Raw genomic sequence first — 19822 nt, 5'->3', positions numbered from 1 at the left:
AGAGAACCGGAAACACCGCTTGCTCCCCCCTCCAAGACTGGAGTTCGATGATACTGGCGTAAAACACAAATCACTCTACTAGGTATAGGAAGGAAGAAAAGTAGTTCATCCATTTACGTAAACTAGGAAATATCGCGATTTTGAGTTTGATAATTTTCATTAGGTTTTTCTTTAATCAAAGTACAGTACTGTATTAAGAATAAGTGTTTTTACTCACGAAGTGAGTTATCCATGCGAACGTATTCATTATGCAGTGTATATTATACTGTCTACAGCGCATTAGCGTACAATATAGAGAAAGAAGTTAAATTGAAAAATAATCATAATATGAATATTTAAACACAATTTTGAAAATGGTGGCCGTTCATTTCGATACAGGCTTCAGTTCTTTTGTGCATATTATCGCAATATAGACTATTGCATCTAATTCCAATTGCCAGTTTCGTCCTTCATACTAGTAACTCATGTTGAAATAATTCTGTACCTACTCTACGTACTGTAAATTCAATCTTCACTTCTGCCCGACCCAAAAATATAAAATTACTCAGACATGCTATCTACTGTCCGTCCAAGTGGTTATGCCGCAGGATTGTAGAAAGGGAGGAAATCACGTGACAGTTAATTACTTAACGATGCCCTTTTATTTAAGTTAAATTAAACAGCTGTATAATATTACGTAAACTTCCAATTCCTAAGAGAAATTAATGTTTTCAGAAAAGAGCTAAGACAGCCCAGCTATTACAGAGGGGCGAGCAGAAGCAGGTGGGGGAAATCGGGATGCGACGTAGGCAAACGGACAGTACCTGTGCGAAAATATGATTCAATATTGAAAGCTCTTTCGTCACTGAAAAACGCGAACATATTTCTGGAACGTACTATACTCAGTAACTCAGTACTGCTTACTATCTGCGGTCTTGGTTCTGTGTGGAGTTGGAACGTCCTTAGTAGAAGGGGTGGGAGTGAAGTACATTAAAAAACTCAGGTACAATAAAAATTGAAGTAAAAATAAAATGATGTCCCTGTACAAGTACTGTTATCATTATAGTTGTGTTGCTAATATCAAACCTCAACGAGAGGGCATTAACCGTGGATATAATCGTAAAAAGAAAAACATTTAAAGTTAAAAATATGACAAATTTAAAGTGTGTAAGAAACAAGCTTGTAAGAAAATTGAAATGAGGGAATTTACAGACATTTTTGTTTACTGTAATTATTACCAAATCGTATATGCTATCATTATTACCTGTCTTTACTTAATGTACAATAAGGTTGAAAAAGAATGGGCCGGCGACAAATGTGCAAGTTCCAGAAACAGAAAAGTGCGCATGCTCGTCTCTTGAAGCTCCATTTTACAAGATGACAATTAAACTTGCATATTTATGTATTTTGTTCTAAAATATGTTGTAAAATAAAACGAAGGGTTGTTTCTAGCTGCATCAAGGCCTCTGAAAAGTGAAATAGCAATAAAATTTATAAATACTAAATCCATCGAAACGGCGTACAACATTTATCGAAAGAAGATGAATGAGAAAGCTACGTAATACGCCAGAGTCAGGTGTGAGCCATTGTAGCGTAAGTGGTTTAAGCATGGGTCTAAAGCAGATTAGTATAGTAGATGCCAGGGGCGGCCCGTCCATAAGAGCTGCGGAGCTGCAGCACTCCCTGCTTTGACAGGAGAATAAAAATAATATTTATTTTAATTTATAGAAGAATTGTTACAGCTTTTATTGGTAAATTGCTTTATATTTCATCTGGCCGGGAATATGTACTCTTATCTTATGCATAATCTTTTTGCGCGTCGACTGTATTGGAATTGACACTGCATTCAAAGTCGTCCTGGGATCTGCAGGGTGGTCAGCTCATAGAGAGTGTGTCTTGCTAGGTCAGGGGGTAGAGAGGTGAAGGGAAGCAGAGAGAAACTGCCGCTGTTTAAAACCCATATCTCGCTGCAGTGGCTTGCAGAACCAGACCACAAGGGGATCTTTCCTCTCCTCCCACACCGCTATTGTAATGCTGCGTCAAATGGATTCTCTATTCCCTTGAAACTTAATGACACATTTTTTATTTTCTTTTCACATACTTATTGTTGTAGAATCTTATCAAGTTAATATAACGAAATTAATATTCACTTTTGCCTTATTATTACGTATATATCCAGCCTCCAGCAGAACCTAATATTTGCCTTAACTCAAAATGATTGCACGAGTAGAATCATTTTGATATAGCATGTAAAATACGAAAGAGACTTCTTTTCCAGTTTTAGAAAATTGTTGACCATCAGTATATCTGAGTGTTGCTTTGGTGTGATGTCTTAATACCGTAACTTAACCAGTGCAAATTTGCAAGCATGAGTGTGTGTGAATTACAGAATATTACTTTTATTTTTCTCAACTTTCCCTTGCGGAGAATATTGATGTAATGAAGTGAAATTAAAGGGTCGTCCGTTACCCGACTTAAATCTTACTTAAGCTTCATCCAGCCGAAATAGTGCATATATGTAAGGAAGTATAACAATGAAATTTACGCTAAGCATTTGTGGTTACGTGGATGTGAACAAAAAAAAACCTGTGTTTTGTTTTCCTTGCCTTCTCGTCGGTGGTGATGCTGCATGGACTAGGAGTGGTGTGACAGATTTAAGACATTTGCCCCTAAAAAGCAAAATGCACGAATATTCGCAGTCTCACCTGAAAAATGTTGCTTCATTGGCTATGTTACGCAACTCATACTGTTGTGAAACTAAGTGAAACGAACAGAACAAACATTCTCAAACATAATCAAGAAGTGAGAACAAATCGTGAAATTATTTTTAAAAAATATTGATTGTATCAAATTTTGTGGCCAATATGAACTTCCCCTTAGGGAACATGATTAAAAAACGATTCGAAGAACCCTGATGTGTTTCGTGGGTTGTTACAATTCGTGAGTAATCGAAATGAGCCTTTCAAAAATCATTTGGAACATGCCACTGTTTAAGGTTATTCTAAGACAATTCAGAATGAACTGGTAGATTGTAAGTTGAGTGTCTGCCGATCTGAAATTCAGACTGAAATCGATGGTGTTAGTTTTTCTTAGGGATTAACAAATGGTCCCACAGACATCTCCCAACTAAGTCAGGAAGTTTTGGTTTTTCGATATGTAGTGCATTTATTTTTATCCTATACTTATTAGTAATGGTATCAAGAAGTGAAATTTGTATGTACCGAAATCTACTGCAGCTCTCCCAATCCACATGTTCACGAGCCGCCACTGGTAGATGCGAATCTCCGTTAAACTTAATTTTTTACATTACGAATTTACATAATCTTATATCGATGGTAGACAATGAAAACCTCGTAACTCCATTTCGGTAAATTTTACAGTAGAAACAAATAACTGTTAAAAAAAAACATAAAATGATACAGAGATAGTTGCTACAGTTTTTACTACATAGTACAAGTCTAGTTATTAATAGATTAGAGAAATCAATGTACTTTCAAATCTCTCTTTGAATATGGAGTTCCGAGTTTTTCACCTAGATATTCTGGATTGAAACTGAAGGTACTTACAGTAATACAAAAAATTGAACGTGGTTATTTTAAGTTTGTATAAAAGGATACAATAATACAAGACTTTCATTATTTTAAGTTACTTCAAGATTATAATTGCATAGTAATGAAAACTAATTTCAGTATTAAAAAGAATATTCTTAATTTGTGTAATGAATAGGGTAGTACAATCTTTTATGATTGGAACACACTTTTTCCCCCTTTATTATTACCTTGAACAAGAAACACTGAAATATTCTTTGGTTTGCCATGAGATAAGTAATATAGTAACACTGGAACGAATTTTTGCATGGTTAGTGAAGGCAACATAACAAAAAAATAGTAACACATTATTTTAGTACAGAGTGAGACAAAAGCAAAAATCTTACACTAATAATAGAAAATGCTATTACAGAAGTTCAATATAAAAGCAGTTAAATTCTTTAAATCATGATGTACAAATTAGAGCTATACAAGACCCCTTGTAGCAAGATATCAGCTTGCCATTTAACTTTAATTGCTTTTGTTCAAACTGACAAATTATCATAAAAAGAATTATTGATCCTTAGGAATGACTTCTTTAAGCTGCTGCATATGTGCATACTTTTCTGCTTTGATCTTCAGTGGAGAATTGTACAGAGCAGGAACTTCAAATGAGTTGTAAATATTAGCCATTCTTCGTGGAAATGTCTGCCATGTGTCACTGAATTTCAATTTGTACTGAATTCCGCTCAAGAGATAATACTTCAAACATCAGATATCAGTCACTGTAACAACTATGCTGGCAAACTCTGAAGCATTCATACCTCCTTCACACTCATTCCACAAGACGCAGTAGCCATCATTTCTTTGAAGTCATAGATAGTAAAGTTGTGGACCTTCAGTGTACTTTTGTAATATAATGCAGACGCCTGTAATCTGGGAGATAGCAAAAGGGCTTGGAGGTCCATGGCAGACACCCTAGCTGGCCCTGATTTATCAAGGCTTTTGGCTTCTCTTGCGTCATTTTTTCGGTCCACATGCAAAGAATATTCTCTCTCTTTCTCTCTCTCTCGTAAGTAGCCTCATGAACGGTGCGGTGAAAAACACGCAACTCCACATTAATTTAAACAGTATCATTTAGAATCATTAACGGTTCCATTACAATAAATTATTATTATTATCAGGGAACGGATTTATATGGACCAAAAATATATGAAATATGTAAATATATATGTAGTTATTTTTACCAAAATATGGAATTAAATATGGATTTTTACCAAAATATGGAATTAAATATGGACTTAAAATTATAAAAAAATGACTATGTACGTTAAATATTGGTACATTTTAATCAAACTAAACAAAAAATATAATGGACGTACCTTATCTTCCAATGTAGTTTCAACAAAACACAATTTTTATTGTCTGTTACCATAACAATAGGTTACAAACATTTCTTTCAAGTGCTGAAAAGTGAATCTTCTTCTATTGTCTCTGAGGATAGATTTATACTGACTAAAAGAGCGTTCGACGTCACAAGAAGTAACTGGTACATAATTCAATTTCACAATGTCTGCTGGGGATAAGTCCAAGTTAATCTTCACTGTTGATTCACCACTCATCACAGCAACAACCTTTTGTAGTTCTTCATATCCAGGGTTTTTTGAAAGTACAGTGTCCACCTTAGCTCTTACTGCATCTGCAACTTTACCTCTACCACGATTCAGTTGTTCCACAGTACTATTTATAATTTCAAAACTTTCAGATAGTGAAAGGTGCCTATTTTGGAGACTTTTGAGCGTTTTTATGATGCATGAAAATGTATGCTGAATGTGAGCTAAGTCATTCTTCACACTTATGTCACAGGTAACTGTTTTCGCAGTATCAATTGAGACTGCATCTTCAGAGTCCAATGCAAGGAGAACATTGTTAATAGAGTCTATATGTTCGGCATAATATTCAACTGCTTCTAGCCATGTACCCCATCTAGTTAAAATTGGCTTTGGTGGCAATGGAATTTCAGGGTACATTTCTTTCAACACGTTAACTCTACTGGGAGCTTTGAGAAATACTTTTTTCACTGATGAAATCAACAAATCTACTTTAGGGAAATTGTCTCTGACCACTTCTGCCACACGATGAAATGCATGCGCCACACAAGTAAAATGAGTCAATTTAGGATGTACAACAGATAATGCTTGTCCAGCTTTGACCATATAAGGGGCAGCATCGCTAATAAAGAATAACACATTATCGTACATAATACCCTTTGGCCACAGGATACCCATAGCTTCGTTGAACAGTTTAACTATAGTTTTGTTATTGCACTTTTCTAGAACATCACAATGTAAAAGAATTCGTTCAGAATATTGTTCACTTAACAAACCGATAACTACATTACCAACAAGTCTACCTTCTTTGTCGGGAGTCTCATCAATGGAAACCCAAATTGAACTATCTTTAATTTCATCTCTTATCTTCTGTATTGTCTCATCGTAGATGGATGGAGCATACGTCTTCCTAAGTGTTGACTCATCCGGGATTGTATGTTGAGTATATTTTTCAAGGAATTCCCTGAAGACCTTATTCTTTAGTTTGTAGAGAGGAATATCAGCAGAGATGAGAGAACGGCACAGGTCGATGTTAAACTCAGATCTTACATTCGATGTTGTTGGTTGTGTTAAAAACAATTGTCTCTGCTTGGAATTTAGTTGTTTGTTGGCCTGATGTTTACTAGTTGTAATGTGTTGTTGCACCAGGAACTTTTGTGTAGATGATACTGCACACTGACACAAATTACAAAATAATATTTTATTGTCAGTTGATAAACCATCTTCTTTAAATTCTGAAATGTAACTTGTTAGTTTTGATTTTAAATTGACTGAATGACGTACTTTTGGCATATTTACCGTCTTTATAGTATGATTTACAAAACTGAACCTATGTGTACTCTGACTGGCATTTAACTGTTGAGCTGCACAACTGAAGTCTGTTAAAAATTTTAAATTAAATTAATACAGTTTTGTAACTTACTTTCCCATTGTTGATAGGACTGCTAATTTTCAAATAACTCTGATGTTAAAGGGATTACTGAACATGTGTTTAAATCTCTATTGTTGAAATGTATTTTTAAAAGTTAATGGAATTTTGTTTTGTTTTATTGTTAAACCTAATATAATATGGACTGTTTTATATGAAATATGGAAAATATATGGAAATTAACGAAAATATGTACTAAACTCTAAAATATGGAAAAATATGGAAAATAAAAGTAGGATTTTTCAACCCTACACATTGTGAAACATAAAGATAATGCAAAATATAAATTATATTAGCTTTATAAGTAAATATGTATTTACATATAAATCCTTTCCCTGATTATTATTATTATTATTATTATTATTATTATTATTATTATTATTATTATTATTATCATTATCATTATTTATGTACCTTTAGTTAGGAATCAGTGTTGTATTCACCACACAATAAGATCACAGTCACTTAGAAAACACTAAAATATCACAGAACGTTACTTCTCAGTCCACACACAATGGCGATAATTGGAGATGCAAGGTTTTCAGCACAAACAAAAGACCGCGGGAGATAACGAGGTTTTCATTTTTCCGCCTAGATCGCGACACTGTGCAACGAGAAGTTCGTGTTCTCAACAGTTTATGCATTAGATTTTTCTACGCTGGTTAATGGAATTAAGAAGTTTTCACAGTGCTTGGAGTTACGTGGTTTTCATTGCCTACCATCGATATATAAAAGTCAAAGTCAATGTGGCTACGTATGTATGTATGTATGTATGTATGTATGTATGTATGTATGTATGTATGTATGTATGTATGTATTATGTATGTGCTCTATACAAATCTACACGCTTTGACCGATATTTGCCAAAGTTTGCACATTTAACCTTCGTAACCAGGAGAATAATATAGGCTACATTAAAATCTGACAAATGGACGATAAATTAATTAAAAATAAAAAATAAAATTATATGCGATCAAAATTCCTGTATAATATTAAATGCAATCTTCTACAGTCAATTATTGTCTGTTGTATTCAACATCGACTTTCACGAGGCCGTGGAAGAAATAGCAAGAAAGCATTGTTGGTACATCATGAAGGCCAAAATTTAGACATTTCATGCAATAAGTATCTTTCCGTAGTCCAGGACCGTAGTATGAGTTTCTCGATACAGTTGTAGATAGTGAGCAGGCTGTATTTTATCCAAATGAATTCTTGAGAAGATATTTTTATCTCGCTTATTCATGTGATACCCACTAACTTGCCTTTCGATTTTAAGCAACTGCAATTTTATTTCAGTGGAACTAGCATTTGTAATGGCCATAGTAAAATTAAGCTTAGGAACAGTCGCTCAAAGTTTCAATATTAATTTAAAAACTCAGTGTTCTCATATTCCCAACTATGCAGCTTGCTCTCGAGTGGACACCCTAAACATATTTTATATACATATATTTATGCAAAGGAGGGAAAAACAAAGCATTTTTACAGATATCAAAAAGCAATTTAATGATATTTTCGTTATGTTGCTAATTTTAGTATGTGAATGTACGTAAGCGCAGTGAAAATAACGTTGTATTAATTCTAAGTTATACGTCTCTCAAAATATTGTTGTTCATGTCCGAAAATGTGTTACTGCGAGATTCTATCTGTATAATCACATTCCCAATCAGTTAAGCATTGTGGGAAGAACGATGTCTTAATTTCTAAAATATACGTATCCCACAATATTATTATTTATGATAAAAAGTGACTTATTGCGAATTTATATATTGTATCTTTATTTTGTATACAAAATAAGATATAAGATAATTAATATTTTCTTAATTTCTGAGATACAATTTCTCAATTTCTCAAATGGGTATGATATAAACTGGCGTACAGCGGTCAAGGGGTAAAAAATATTCGAATATAAATTAAATTACATAACGTACATACTGATTCTTTGGTATGACCGATAGAGAGATACATTTTTGCTGACGATGACACCCCAACGGGTTAAGACTGTTAACAAGGGAATTCCCTATTTATCGTCAGCTCCCTCTGAAGTTCAAATGAAAGCACACACAGTCATGAAATTACGTTAAGTGTCAGGACAGCTTCACATCAATGTACAGATCTTATATCATTTTATCTCTGCCTCTGTGTAACGTCACATTTGCGGTGGGGAGGAAAAGAGATGGCAGAAAGGTTCTAATGGTTTTTAATACTCTAACGCTCACGAATAATACAAAACACTTGAAATTTAACAGTCATTGACCACCAGAGATGTAATGTAAGATCTGTAGAACATTGGGTCAACACTATGTGGATGTAAAGGGACCGAGGGGTGTGTTTTTGTTTTTCTGAACTTCAAGACAATGCTAACTCATTTAAAGTTCGTGTGACTGTAGCCTATATATATTTTCGTTGGTTTTACTTTGTTTATAGTTCGATTTATTTCTATTATTTTATTTTATTTCTGGTGATGTAGAAGAGATGGTCTAGTGGCCTTAACTACACCAGATTAAATAAATAAACAAAAAAATATAATTAAATTAAAAAACAGTTAAACGCAAGGCTCATGATGCAATGTTTTCTTCTCAGTGCCTGATCTACAGCTGTTTTAAATTGAGTTAACCCTGGTAGGCATTAATTATTTAATGTAAGTGACGCTATGTAAAGATTCATCTTTATGAACGAGGTTGTCTATAGTTGAGTTTCCGAAATTTCCGAAAAGTCTAACAACCAGTTTAATTAAAAATAGAAACAAAAATGAAAACCCGGGCAATGCCGGGTGTTCCCAGCTAGTAAATTTATTATTATGAATGTACTATTGTGAACACATGAAACTGACTAAAAATTTTGTTTACTTATATTTGATATGCTTCTGATTATCGAGAGAGCAAATAAACTGTTAATTTTGTATACAGGCCAGGCCGTGCCTAATAATAGGCCACGAATGATGGGCTATAATATGTTTGCAAGACTTGCAAAACCAAGTTTATTAACAAATTCCACTAACACTAGTCATTAAAAATATAAAATAATACAATAAAAAAATCAACCTTACCGGGAAACGAACTTACAATGTTTCATCCCGAAATCATAAACATTACCCCTACACTACACCACCTCGTTGCCCTGGTTGCATTATAGGCGGATTACTATCAAAGAATTAACCGGAACAAAAATCATAGCATTGCCTTCGAACGCACTGAGTTTGACTTCAGAAACTTTACATTTAAACTATCAGAAGTCGGCCCATTATTTTTGAACCCAATTGTACGTGGTGGACCAGAAAAACGGGCGGTTTTGAAGTTCGGATCTTTCTGACTTAGGTCAGTGAGGTTCGGCTGCAAACAATCTTCTTCTATTTAGGAATGTATACCATTTAGTCATGAGACTTAAATATAATAAGTAAAAATTACTCTTCAAACATCTCTCTTAATAAAATAAAAGTGTTTGCATTTAGAGGATCGAAACAATAAGAGCTAAAATTATTTTAGAAGGAAAACCTATTGAATAAGTCAACTGCTTTAATTATCTCGGTTGGAGCATATATTTAAGAAAACGAAGATTTTACAAATTAAATAAATAAATTCAATTACATATTGTGTGGTACAATAAGATATTTGAAGAATATGAGGAAAGACACCAAGCTTAAATTTTACAAAGTGATAGCAGTTCCTATGTTGATGTATGGTGCAGAATTTTGGGTTTTAAATAACACAGAAGAACGCAGAATTGAAGCTGCAGAAATGAGATTTCTGAGAGATGTGGCTGGATATACATTATGGGATAGGAAAAGAATTGAAGATATGTGAAAAGAACTGAAAATAATAATCAACAGAAAAAGTATCTCAATATAGGAACGAGTGGATGGAGCATTAGAACGGATGGAAGATGATCGCATTCCAAAATTAATTTTAAATTATAAAATAAAAGTGTAAGGAATGTTGGCAGATCGAGTAGGAGATGGATACAACAGTTGTAATTCATGAGACCGGAACGAGCCAGTTAAGGATTAAGCCCTGAAGCTGATAATGATAATAATGATGATGACCATTTAGTCATGATGGAGAATTGGAGTGGGCACAACGTGCATATGCCATCAAAGCTTATTACAAAAATGAGAATAGTTTCGTAACTTCAAAGCACTTGTTTCGGCAGCATTATAATATCCGTTGTAATGAACTGTAATGCCTGTAATGCCTGAGCTATTTATCTTTTGTGTGGAAGGGAGTTTAAGCATTTATGCAATATTCGGCAGACATTGGAACGCGATAGGCCTATTCAAAGAGAAATAGAGTGACGTGGAGCAGAGGATTTAGGGCTTCGCTCGAATCCAGTTCTAACAGCATCGATGTTCTCTGGTGTTTGCACAGTTCTCACTCTCCCGGTACGCTTCTTCGTTAGAACGGAACCCGTCTCTTTGAAATTTTACACCCACATTTTAATAGCATGCACAGATGGCACAGAATTATATGGCTGATATTGCAATGCTGGCGAAACAAGCGCTCTTGCAGTCACGAAACTATCACTATTCTTGCAATAAGCCTTGATGGTATAGCACGTTGTGCACCACTCCAATTCTCCACCCTGACTAAATGGTTTACACTTCTAAACACAACGAGAATATTCGAAGCCGAATCCAAAAGAAAGAGTTTGAAAGAGCCAAAGTTAAAAATCGCTCGTTTTTGGTCCACCTTGTACACTGTTCCGTCGATATATGGAGAAGCCAATATCTTCCTACTTAGATATAACATGCGGAGCAAGTCCCCTGCAATCAGCAAGCATCATAGTTAAGTACAGCTTGAAAATTCAGCAATATTATGGACAGTAAAAAGTCGATCAAATAGGAATGGGTAGTTAAGGTTGTTAATTCATTAATATTTGAGAAAGGCGACTGGCCTGAAGATTTTACGGAGACAGATTGCTTCCAATACCGAAGAAAAATGATGTCAAGAAATGTAACGAGTTCAGGACTATCAGCCTGATATCACACTCGGCGAAAATTCTTCTGCGCATAGTGAATTGACGTTTATATTCTAAGATGGAAGAACAGTTGGAAGAAGAGCATTTGGCTTCAGGAAAAGAAAAGGTACGAGAGATGCAATTGGACTACTACGAACAACCGGCGAAAGATACGTAGAGAAAAATAAAGAACTGTGGTATAGTATTTGTGGATCTAGAAAAGGCATTTGACAGAGTAGATTGGAATTAACTGATGAGAATTCTAAAAAAAATTGGCGTGGATTGGAAAGAGAGGAGGCTGTTCAGTAACCTTTATATGAAATAACGGGTCAAAGTCAGGATAGGAGAAGAAATGTCTGAAGTAACTGAAATAGGGTTAGGAGTACAAGAATGCCCTTTATCACCTACCCTGTGCAACATCTATTTGGAGGATTTAGTGAAGAACTGTTTTCAGAACATGGGAGGAGTGATAGTAGGAGGAAGAAGAATAAATTGTATTAGATTTGCTAACGATATGGCGTTGTTAGTAGAAGAGGAGATGATACTAAGGGATATGCTACTGGAGCTAAATGACAGATGTAAGCAATATGGACTGAAGGTAAATGCCAACAAAACGAAGACCATGGTCATAGGAAGAAAAGAAAGAAGATGTGCTTGCGAATTCTAAATGAGGCAGTAGAGCATGTGCACAGCTTCATATACTTGGAGTGTACTATAAGCAGGAACACGAGCTGATGCCAAGAAATCAAAGGAGATTAGCAATGGCAAAGGAAGGTTCTAATATAAAAATGAGCATATTCTATAGACTTCTGGAGAAAGAACTGATGAAGAGACTAGTGAAGTGCTTTGTGTGGAGTGTGGCATTGTATGTGTCAGAAACATTAACATTGCAACGAAGTGAAGAGAAGCGACTAAACGCATTTGAAATGTGGATATGGAGAAGGATGAGTGTGTGAAATGGACAGACAGGAAAGAAACGAAGTTGTGTTGGAAAGGGTGACTGAAGAAAGATGATGCTGAAACTGATCAGAAAGAGGAAAAGGAATTGGCTAGGTCACTGGTTGAGAACAAACTGCCTGCTGAAGAATGCGGGGCTCAATTTTCTAAAGAGCAAAGCCATCAGCTTTACAAGGAAAAGAAATAAAATAATCGCATCGTATACGTTAGGGGGTGAAACCATACATACATACATACATACATACATACATACATACATACATACATACATACATACATACATACATACATACATACATACATACATACATACAAGAAGATATCAGATGATAGACGACATTAAGATATATGGCTCATATGAAGAGAGAAAGAGGAAGGCAGAAAATAGGAAAGACTGGAGAATGCTGGGTTTACAGTGAAAGACCATTGGGCAAAACACTATGAATGAATGAATTCATTGAAACAAAGTGAATCTGATACAAAGTTAATACAAATTAATTTTACTTCCTAGATCAATAAAATTATATCTACCTATGAAATATAATTATAAATAAATATATAAGGAAATAAATGAATAAATAACGAAAGAACAAAAAAGAAAGAAGAAAGAGAGAAAGAAAGAAATAAAGTAAGAAAGAAAGAAAGGAAGGAAGAAAGGAAGAAAGGGAAAAGGAATGAATGAAAGAAATATTACTAGTACCCTAAACTCTTCAGGAATATCCTAACATTTTGGCTATTTTCAAGGCGTTTAATAACAATTATTTATAGGGTAAACATTGGTAATTTCGTGATAATTTCATGAAAACTAATTTAAAATGCAAATGTGTAAATATATCCTTATTCCGATTTTTTCATCTAAAAGACGATAACTTGCTGTATAAATCTGGGGACATAAAAGATTGGATACGTTCTTGAATATGTGCCAAAAACCAATTTTACAACTTAAGCTGAAAGGCTGGTTATTTCGTGATAACCTTGGTAATTTCTGATATTGCATTGATAATTTCGTGAGAGATAGAAGAATTGTGGAAAAATTCATTAAAGTCAAATGAAATTCTCATTTATTGTTACAAGACTTCAAACATAGTAATTCCGTCTAATATTCATAGCAAGAAAACATAGAAATACATATCAACACATAATAAGAACGAAATCAAAGTAAAAATTGAAATTGAAACGGGATCTTCTTTGCCCTGAAAGGGTGAACACTTTTATTACGGACTTTACTATAGCCTGTATTACTAGGGTAACTCTAAAAGTAATGCATAACTTTTGTTTAAAAATTATGTTTTTATCCTACAGCTTTGCTATTTTCACAGAATGTAGATGCATCCTTAAGGAACAAAATGTCACTTTTCCACATAATCCCTGTCCCTTTCAACTGCCTTACGTAACCTAGGAACGAGGGCCTGTATGCCAGCACGGTAAAAGTCTGGACCAACACGTCTGAGCCACTCTTGAGCAACGTGCACAAGGGAGTCATCTTCTAACCTCGTTCCGCGAAGGGATCCTTCAGTTTACCAAAGAGATGGTAATCGCACGGTGCCAGTTCAGGGCTGTAAGGCGGATGTTTCAGTGTTGTCTAGCCGAATTTTCTGATCTGGTCTGTGGTCTTGTGACTGACATATGGCTGTGCATTGTCGTGCAATAGCAGAACATCCTGCTTCTCCCGATGTCGTCGAACACGACTCAGTCGAACTTGAAGTTTCTTGAGATTTGCAACATACGCGTCAGAATTAATGGTGGTTCCGTGTGGCATGATGTCCACAAGCAAGAGTCCTTCTGAATCGAAAAACACAGTAGCCATAACGTTTCCTGCCGAAAGTGTACTTTTGAATTTCTATTTCTTTGGTGAATTTGCATGATGCCACTCCATTGTCTGCCTCTGTCTCCGGTCCAAAATGGTGGAGCCATGTTCCATCTTCTGTCACAATTCTTGCAAGTCATCTAGCACTTATCATTGACACTTAGCATATAACAAATCAAACAGAAGCTACACTGAACCCATTGCGTTTCCGTTTTCTTTTTTGTTATCACATCTTGTCTTCAGATTTCTAAAATTCCTATTGTAATATATGTTATACTATTTTAAAAATTGTAACACTTAATGCTCAACAGAATTCGCCTCAAACAGCTAAGATTTTTATCAGTAAAGCTAAGTCTATACGGCGATTACAGATATATCTAAAATTCCAAACACATCTCCTAAAATTTCATGAAGATACAATAAATGTTTGTACCAAATATCATGTGCTTACCTTTAGTAATAAGCCTGTAATGTAATTACAAACATCCACAAAATTTGTATGCCTGAGAAGTCGACGCAAACTTGCTCTCTCCAAACATAAAAGCTCACTGAAGCAACTACAATAGTCACACAAAGCTTAGCTGTATGTTTCTGGAAACTGGACAACATATGCAATCCCTTGGTGGAAATTTGGATCTCGTAACACCATTGGTTAGTTCACAAAAGAGCAAAGAAAAAATATCACGAAATAACCACTGCCACGAAATTACCAATGTTTACCCTACCCGTACTATAATCTGCTTTCCAATCATTTATGTTAGATTCTATTGATAAATATTGGAATTTTGCTATCATATTTTCATTTACAATGCTACCTTTTCGATAGCAATAAATTGAATATGCCCTTGTTATATAAGCAATAATTAGTACATTTTTATATTTGTGACAAATATGTTCGTGTAGTTGTTTTTTATTTTGCTAAGAAGCAGCTTGTCTTTTGTCTTTGTCATTTAATATATGATTTCTATAATGTTCTTAAGTATTATGCGGTCTAGAAATGTCTCTTGCCAGTCATGAAAGAATCGTTGCGATCGAGTTCGATACTTGCTAGTGCTGGATGCAGGGTTAATGCTGATAAGAATTTTAAAATAAAAATTTGAATCTTTTCTAAAGTTTCTTAATATTTAAATGTTTCTATCTTCTGCGCAGACTCTTACCCGCTAGGAAGTAATGCACTTAATTTTTACGCTGTCAATAGCAGGGGCCAATCTCAATAAAATCGTACAAATAATTGCTTTGTATACGTAGTTCTTGGCCGTAGATCACCGATATTTCTAAGTAATTCAACGTCCTCTGAAAATGGCAAATACAATCAGAAGAAAATGAAAGCTACGTATTATTGTAGAAAAAGCGTGCTTTAGTTTGCAGGGGTGTGAAAGGTCACTAGTTTTGTAACTATTTCCGTCCACCGTTGTGGATTAACGGTTAGCATGTCTGACCGTGAAACGAAAGAACCCGGATTCAAATCCTTGTTGGGACAAGTTACCTGGTTGGGGTTTTTCCGAGGTTTTTCCTCAAACAATTAAAGCAGAGTTGCTGGGTAACTTTCGGCGCTAGACGTCGGATTAATTTCACCATTATAATAATTAAACACCCTCTCTTTCATCACTTCCGTTTCTTTCTCTATATTTCGCTCTTGCATCCGATGTAAAGTCCCAGAATACGGTCCCTATATCCAGGCAACATGCATCTAAAAGTGCACAGAAAATCAAAGACCTACCGATCAGACTTGTTAAGGAATGCGCGTTGGTTCGAGTCCTCATGGAGAAGGAATTTTCTCACTAAATTTCGACCAGTGTATGGGACCAGTGCCCACCCAGCATCATGATGAATTTGAGAGCTACAATAGGTAGTGAAATCCTGTTGAGCAAGCCAGCTCTAACGGTTAGGTGGATCATCGTGCCTCTTCAAGGGCTATCGCGCCTCTGTTGAAACTTTCCAAGGAAAGACGTTAGATCGTGAGAGAAACAGATTAGCAGAGTTCAATCTACAATCCATTGGTGCTATTTTCATGCACCTCAGATTCATAGAACGTAAATTACATGTGTTCGAAACCGGAAAGATTTTTTGTAGGAGCCATGTACATAGTAGCAGCGAGGCTAATTAAAATTATGTACAACTGAAGATTTTGAGGGCACAATAAATGAATATTGTAATATTATCATATTCAGGAGTTCGGATCCCGCTCAAAGCTGAACTAACAAAACATGTTGTTCAGTTTTATTCTGTTATCAGTGTAATAAAACAAGTCACTCATCAGTCACTTTTCCGGTGATCACTAACATTGAACAACAAGAATTTTTCTCCGACACAAAACAATGTGTACCATATGGTTTGGTGTGTACTGATTCCGAAAATGCATCTCTTTTCTTCGTATCACGTAAGGTTTTTAAGATATACTGTGATTTCACTTTTCGATAAGCGCTCTTCCTGGAAACATCTGGCTCGGGTTGGGGGTTGTAAACCAATACGAAAGCTAATGCATTTTATGAGTTTATGACCTATTGCCGGTTTCTTATGGTTGTTGGCATGTTCTTTTGTATTTCTAATAAAGAAACAGGTATTAGTTCCTTCTATTCAGTAAATTTCATAACAGTTCAAAGTGAGGTCTACGCAATCACAAACAAGGGTGTAGTTTTCAGTATTTAAAAGAAAAGTTTGCCAATTTGGATGAAGGCAAATTAAAAGAGAAAATTTTCATCGATCCGCAAATTTGCAAAGTTTTGGCTGACTCTTGTTTGAGGAACAGTTTTTCGTTACAGAAAAAATGGCATAGCGTGCTTTCAAAAATGTTTACTCAAATTTCCTTGGAAATTCTAAGGTAGAGAACTACATAGAACTTGTTGTGGAAACCATGTTAAGTGCATATGAGATAATAGGGCGTAATATGTCTCTCAAAAATACACTTTTTACATTCTCATTTGGATTTCTTTCCTCCTAACCTTGGAGCATATGAGATAATAGGGCGTAATATGTCTCTCAAAAATACACTTTTTACATTCTCATTTGGATTTCTTTCCTCCTAACCTTGGAGCGGTAAGCGACGAGCTTGGGAAAAGATTTCATCAAGAAATATTTGAAATGGAAAGGCTAGGCCTACATAAAGAAAGATCATCATCCAGCATGCTTGCAGACCATTGTTGGTTCCTTGTAAAAGACAGTCCCGGGTCTAGTTAAAAACGGAAGTCGTCAAGAAAATCTTTTTAAATGATAAGTCCAAATTCTGAGATTTTTCTCATTCTACATATGAAATATTTTTATTGTTGTTGTGTGTTTTGAGTTTTAAACTATGTAACATCAGTTTTGCACTGTATACAGTACACATTTTTCAAGTATTATGAGTTACTTTGAATCCCTAGTCTGTTGTAATTTTATCAGTAGCAGTGAAAAATAAAAAATAAAAAGCTTTTTCATAAAAAAATTCAATTCACTTTCCCCGGAAGAAGGTATGTGATGGGGCAATTTGGACTTTAAATTTAGATTTAGGGCATACACAGTAGTAATAGTCACATATTTTTTATTTCGGAGCAAGACATAAAGTAAAAATTTGTTGTTCAGTGTAATCGATCTGCACTTTGTTTCAGTGTAGTTCTAATGAGATTTCTGTTGGGCGGAGTTTTCTTTTCGAACAGGTAGATCAATTCCTTTCTCGATACTACTTCACGATACTACCGATTATAAGTAACTGTATCATTTATTAGTAAATACTATTCGTTTTTATAGCGACTGTCAGTAGGGCTATTCTCTGAAATAAAAACGATATTCCATTTTAAGTCCATGTCTAATTTCTTCAACACGCCGTCATAGTTTCTCGGCAACACTGACTAGGATTTAAATGAAATGGTCACTTAATAAGCAAAATATCACAAGAATATTTCTTTGTCCGAACTGAGATATGGCAATAAAGAATACTCACACAGGCGTCTGAGGTGATGAAGAAAAATCCTGAAACTAAAAGCACTGCGAAGACTGTATTCAGTATTGTTACAGGATTGCTGTCGCTTTTCGCCATGGTTATCTAAATGCTAATATTTTCGTCTAAATCGAATTTATATAAAGGGCTCTGTGAATAGTGGTTATTGTTTTGCTTTCATGTCAAGCAACATGAAAGATGTAACTGATAATGTTTTATGTCGCGGAATATATGCACTATAGCATTCGCATGGGGGAGAGTAATGGAAGGTCAGAGAGATAAAGCACGAGCAGGAAATGTTATATTGTATGAGATCTGGTCGTTAAAGCTGCATTGTCCTGTGAGTTCTGCCATTTAATTATAAACAAAGCCGTGGCATTGTGTACTGAGTTGAGAAATGTAAGGTAATTAACTTATAGTTTATATCGGCCAAATAATTTGAAACATAGTTCAGAGGGTAATTTTGTAACATATTTGAATTGAAGAGCTGAGAAATATAAGGTAATTAACTTATAGTTTATATCGGCCAAATAATTTGAAACATAGTTCAGAGGGTAATTTTGTAACATATTTGAATTGAAGAGTTGAGAATTACAAGGGTGCTAACTGCAATTTTGTCTAAATTGAGGTATGCGTCTTTTCTTACTGTATGTACGTTTGTGTCTACAATATGATGCTCCCTTTTGTTTTTCAGTTAGAACACTTTCTAAGACTTTACTTTGAGAGAACATCATGCATATGTATAAAAAATTGAATAAAAGTACGGTCACACGTCGCTACTTTTGCAGCGCTGCAGTACAAAAAACTGCGCAACTCTTGTACTGCGACGTGTGAACAACGGTGCAACCCGAAAAGTAGCGGCTGCCGAACCTGCTGCCCGCTACTTTTCCATGCTGCGCGCAGCTTAAAAGTAGCGACGTGTGAACAGGGTTCTCAGGGTTGCAGCCGCAGCATTTTTGATATCGGTTTTGTTGAAACTTTTGCTGCGGTTGCAACCAGTATTACCACTCAAATGTGCCAATGATACTTTTATTGTTTGGATATATTTTAATGTTAAATGTGATGCAAATAAATTATTTGTAACAGTTATTAAATACACATGCTCTTTGCTGGAACACCGTAAAAATGTGGACATATTGCAGGAACTCAAAATGGATCCTATAGTTAATTTTGTTCAACAATATCGACTTCAGTGGAAAAAACATGTCGAAAGGATGGATCGCACTAGATGGCCTAAACAGATTCTTACTTATGTACCAAGAGGAAAGAGGAAATTGGGAAGACCACGAAAGCGCTGGCATGAGACCGTAACAGATCCTGTAGGGTCTAATACGTGAGGGATATGATGATGATTAAATACACAACACAGTCTGAGCATAATTACCGACGCTATAATTCATTTTTTAAATTTTCCGTAGCGTAGTTCCAAACAGGAGGGTTGCCAACATTGATTAGGTGAATATACTGTTGGTTATCATTTAAATATATAGGCATTTTTAAAAGCTTTATAGTAAAAATAATGTCAATTTCTGAATACTAGATACGACGGAAAATCAAATAATAGATAAGGAAGCTTTCGCTTAGTTTCTTAATAATGCGAACATAACCACAAAATGTATATTGAGAAGTCAACACGGAGATGGGAACCTG

The 19822-nt window shown here is 35.1% G+C and overlaps 1 protein-coding gene across 1 annotated transcript in view; it reads right to left on the bottom strand.

Moving 5' to 3' along the window:
- LOC138700106 (uncharacterized) overlaps positions 1-18296 on the bottom strand; it is a 59522-nt gene extending 41226 nt beyond the window's left edge. Inside the window, exon 1 of the mRNA XM_069826425.1 lies at positions 18176-18296. Within this exon, the coding sequence (XP_069682526.1) occupies positions 18176-18271 (96 nt within the window). The 5' untranslated portion in view covers positions 18272-18296. The remainder of the gene's footprint in view (positions 1-18175) is intronic.
- Between the last annotated feature and the right edge of the window lie 1526 nt (positions 18297-19822).

This window comes from Periplaneta americana, chromosome 5 (assembly GCF_040183065.1).
Source record: "Periplaneta americana isolate PAMFEO1 chromosome 5, P.americana_PAMFEO1_priV1, whole genome shotgun sequence".
NCBI lineage: Eukaryota > Metazoa > Arthropoda > Insecta > Blattodea > Blattidae > Periplaneta > Periplaneta americana.
The sequence above is the reverse complement of the archived record's forward strand: the minus strand, read 5'-3'. Positions and strand labels throughout refer to the sequence as shown.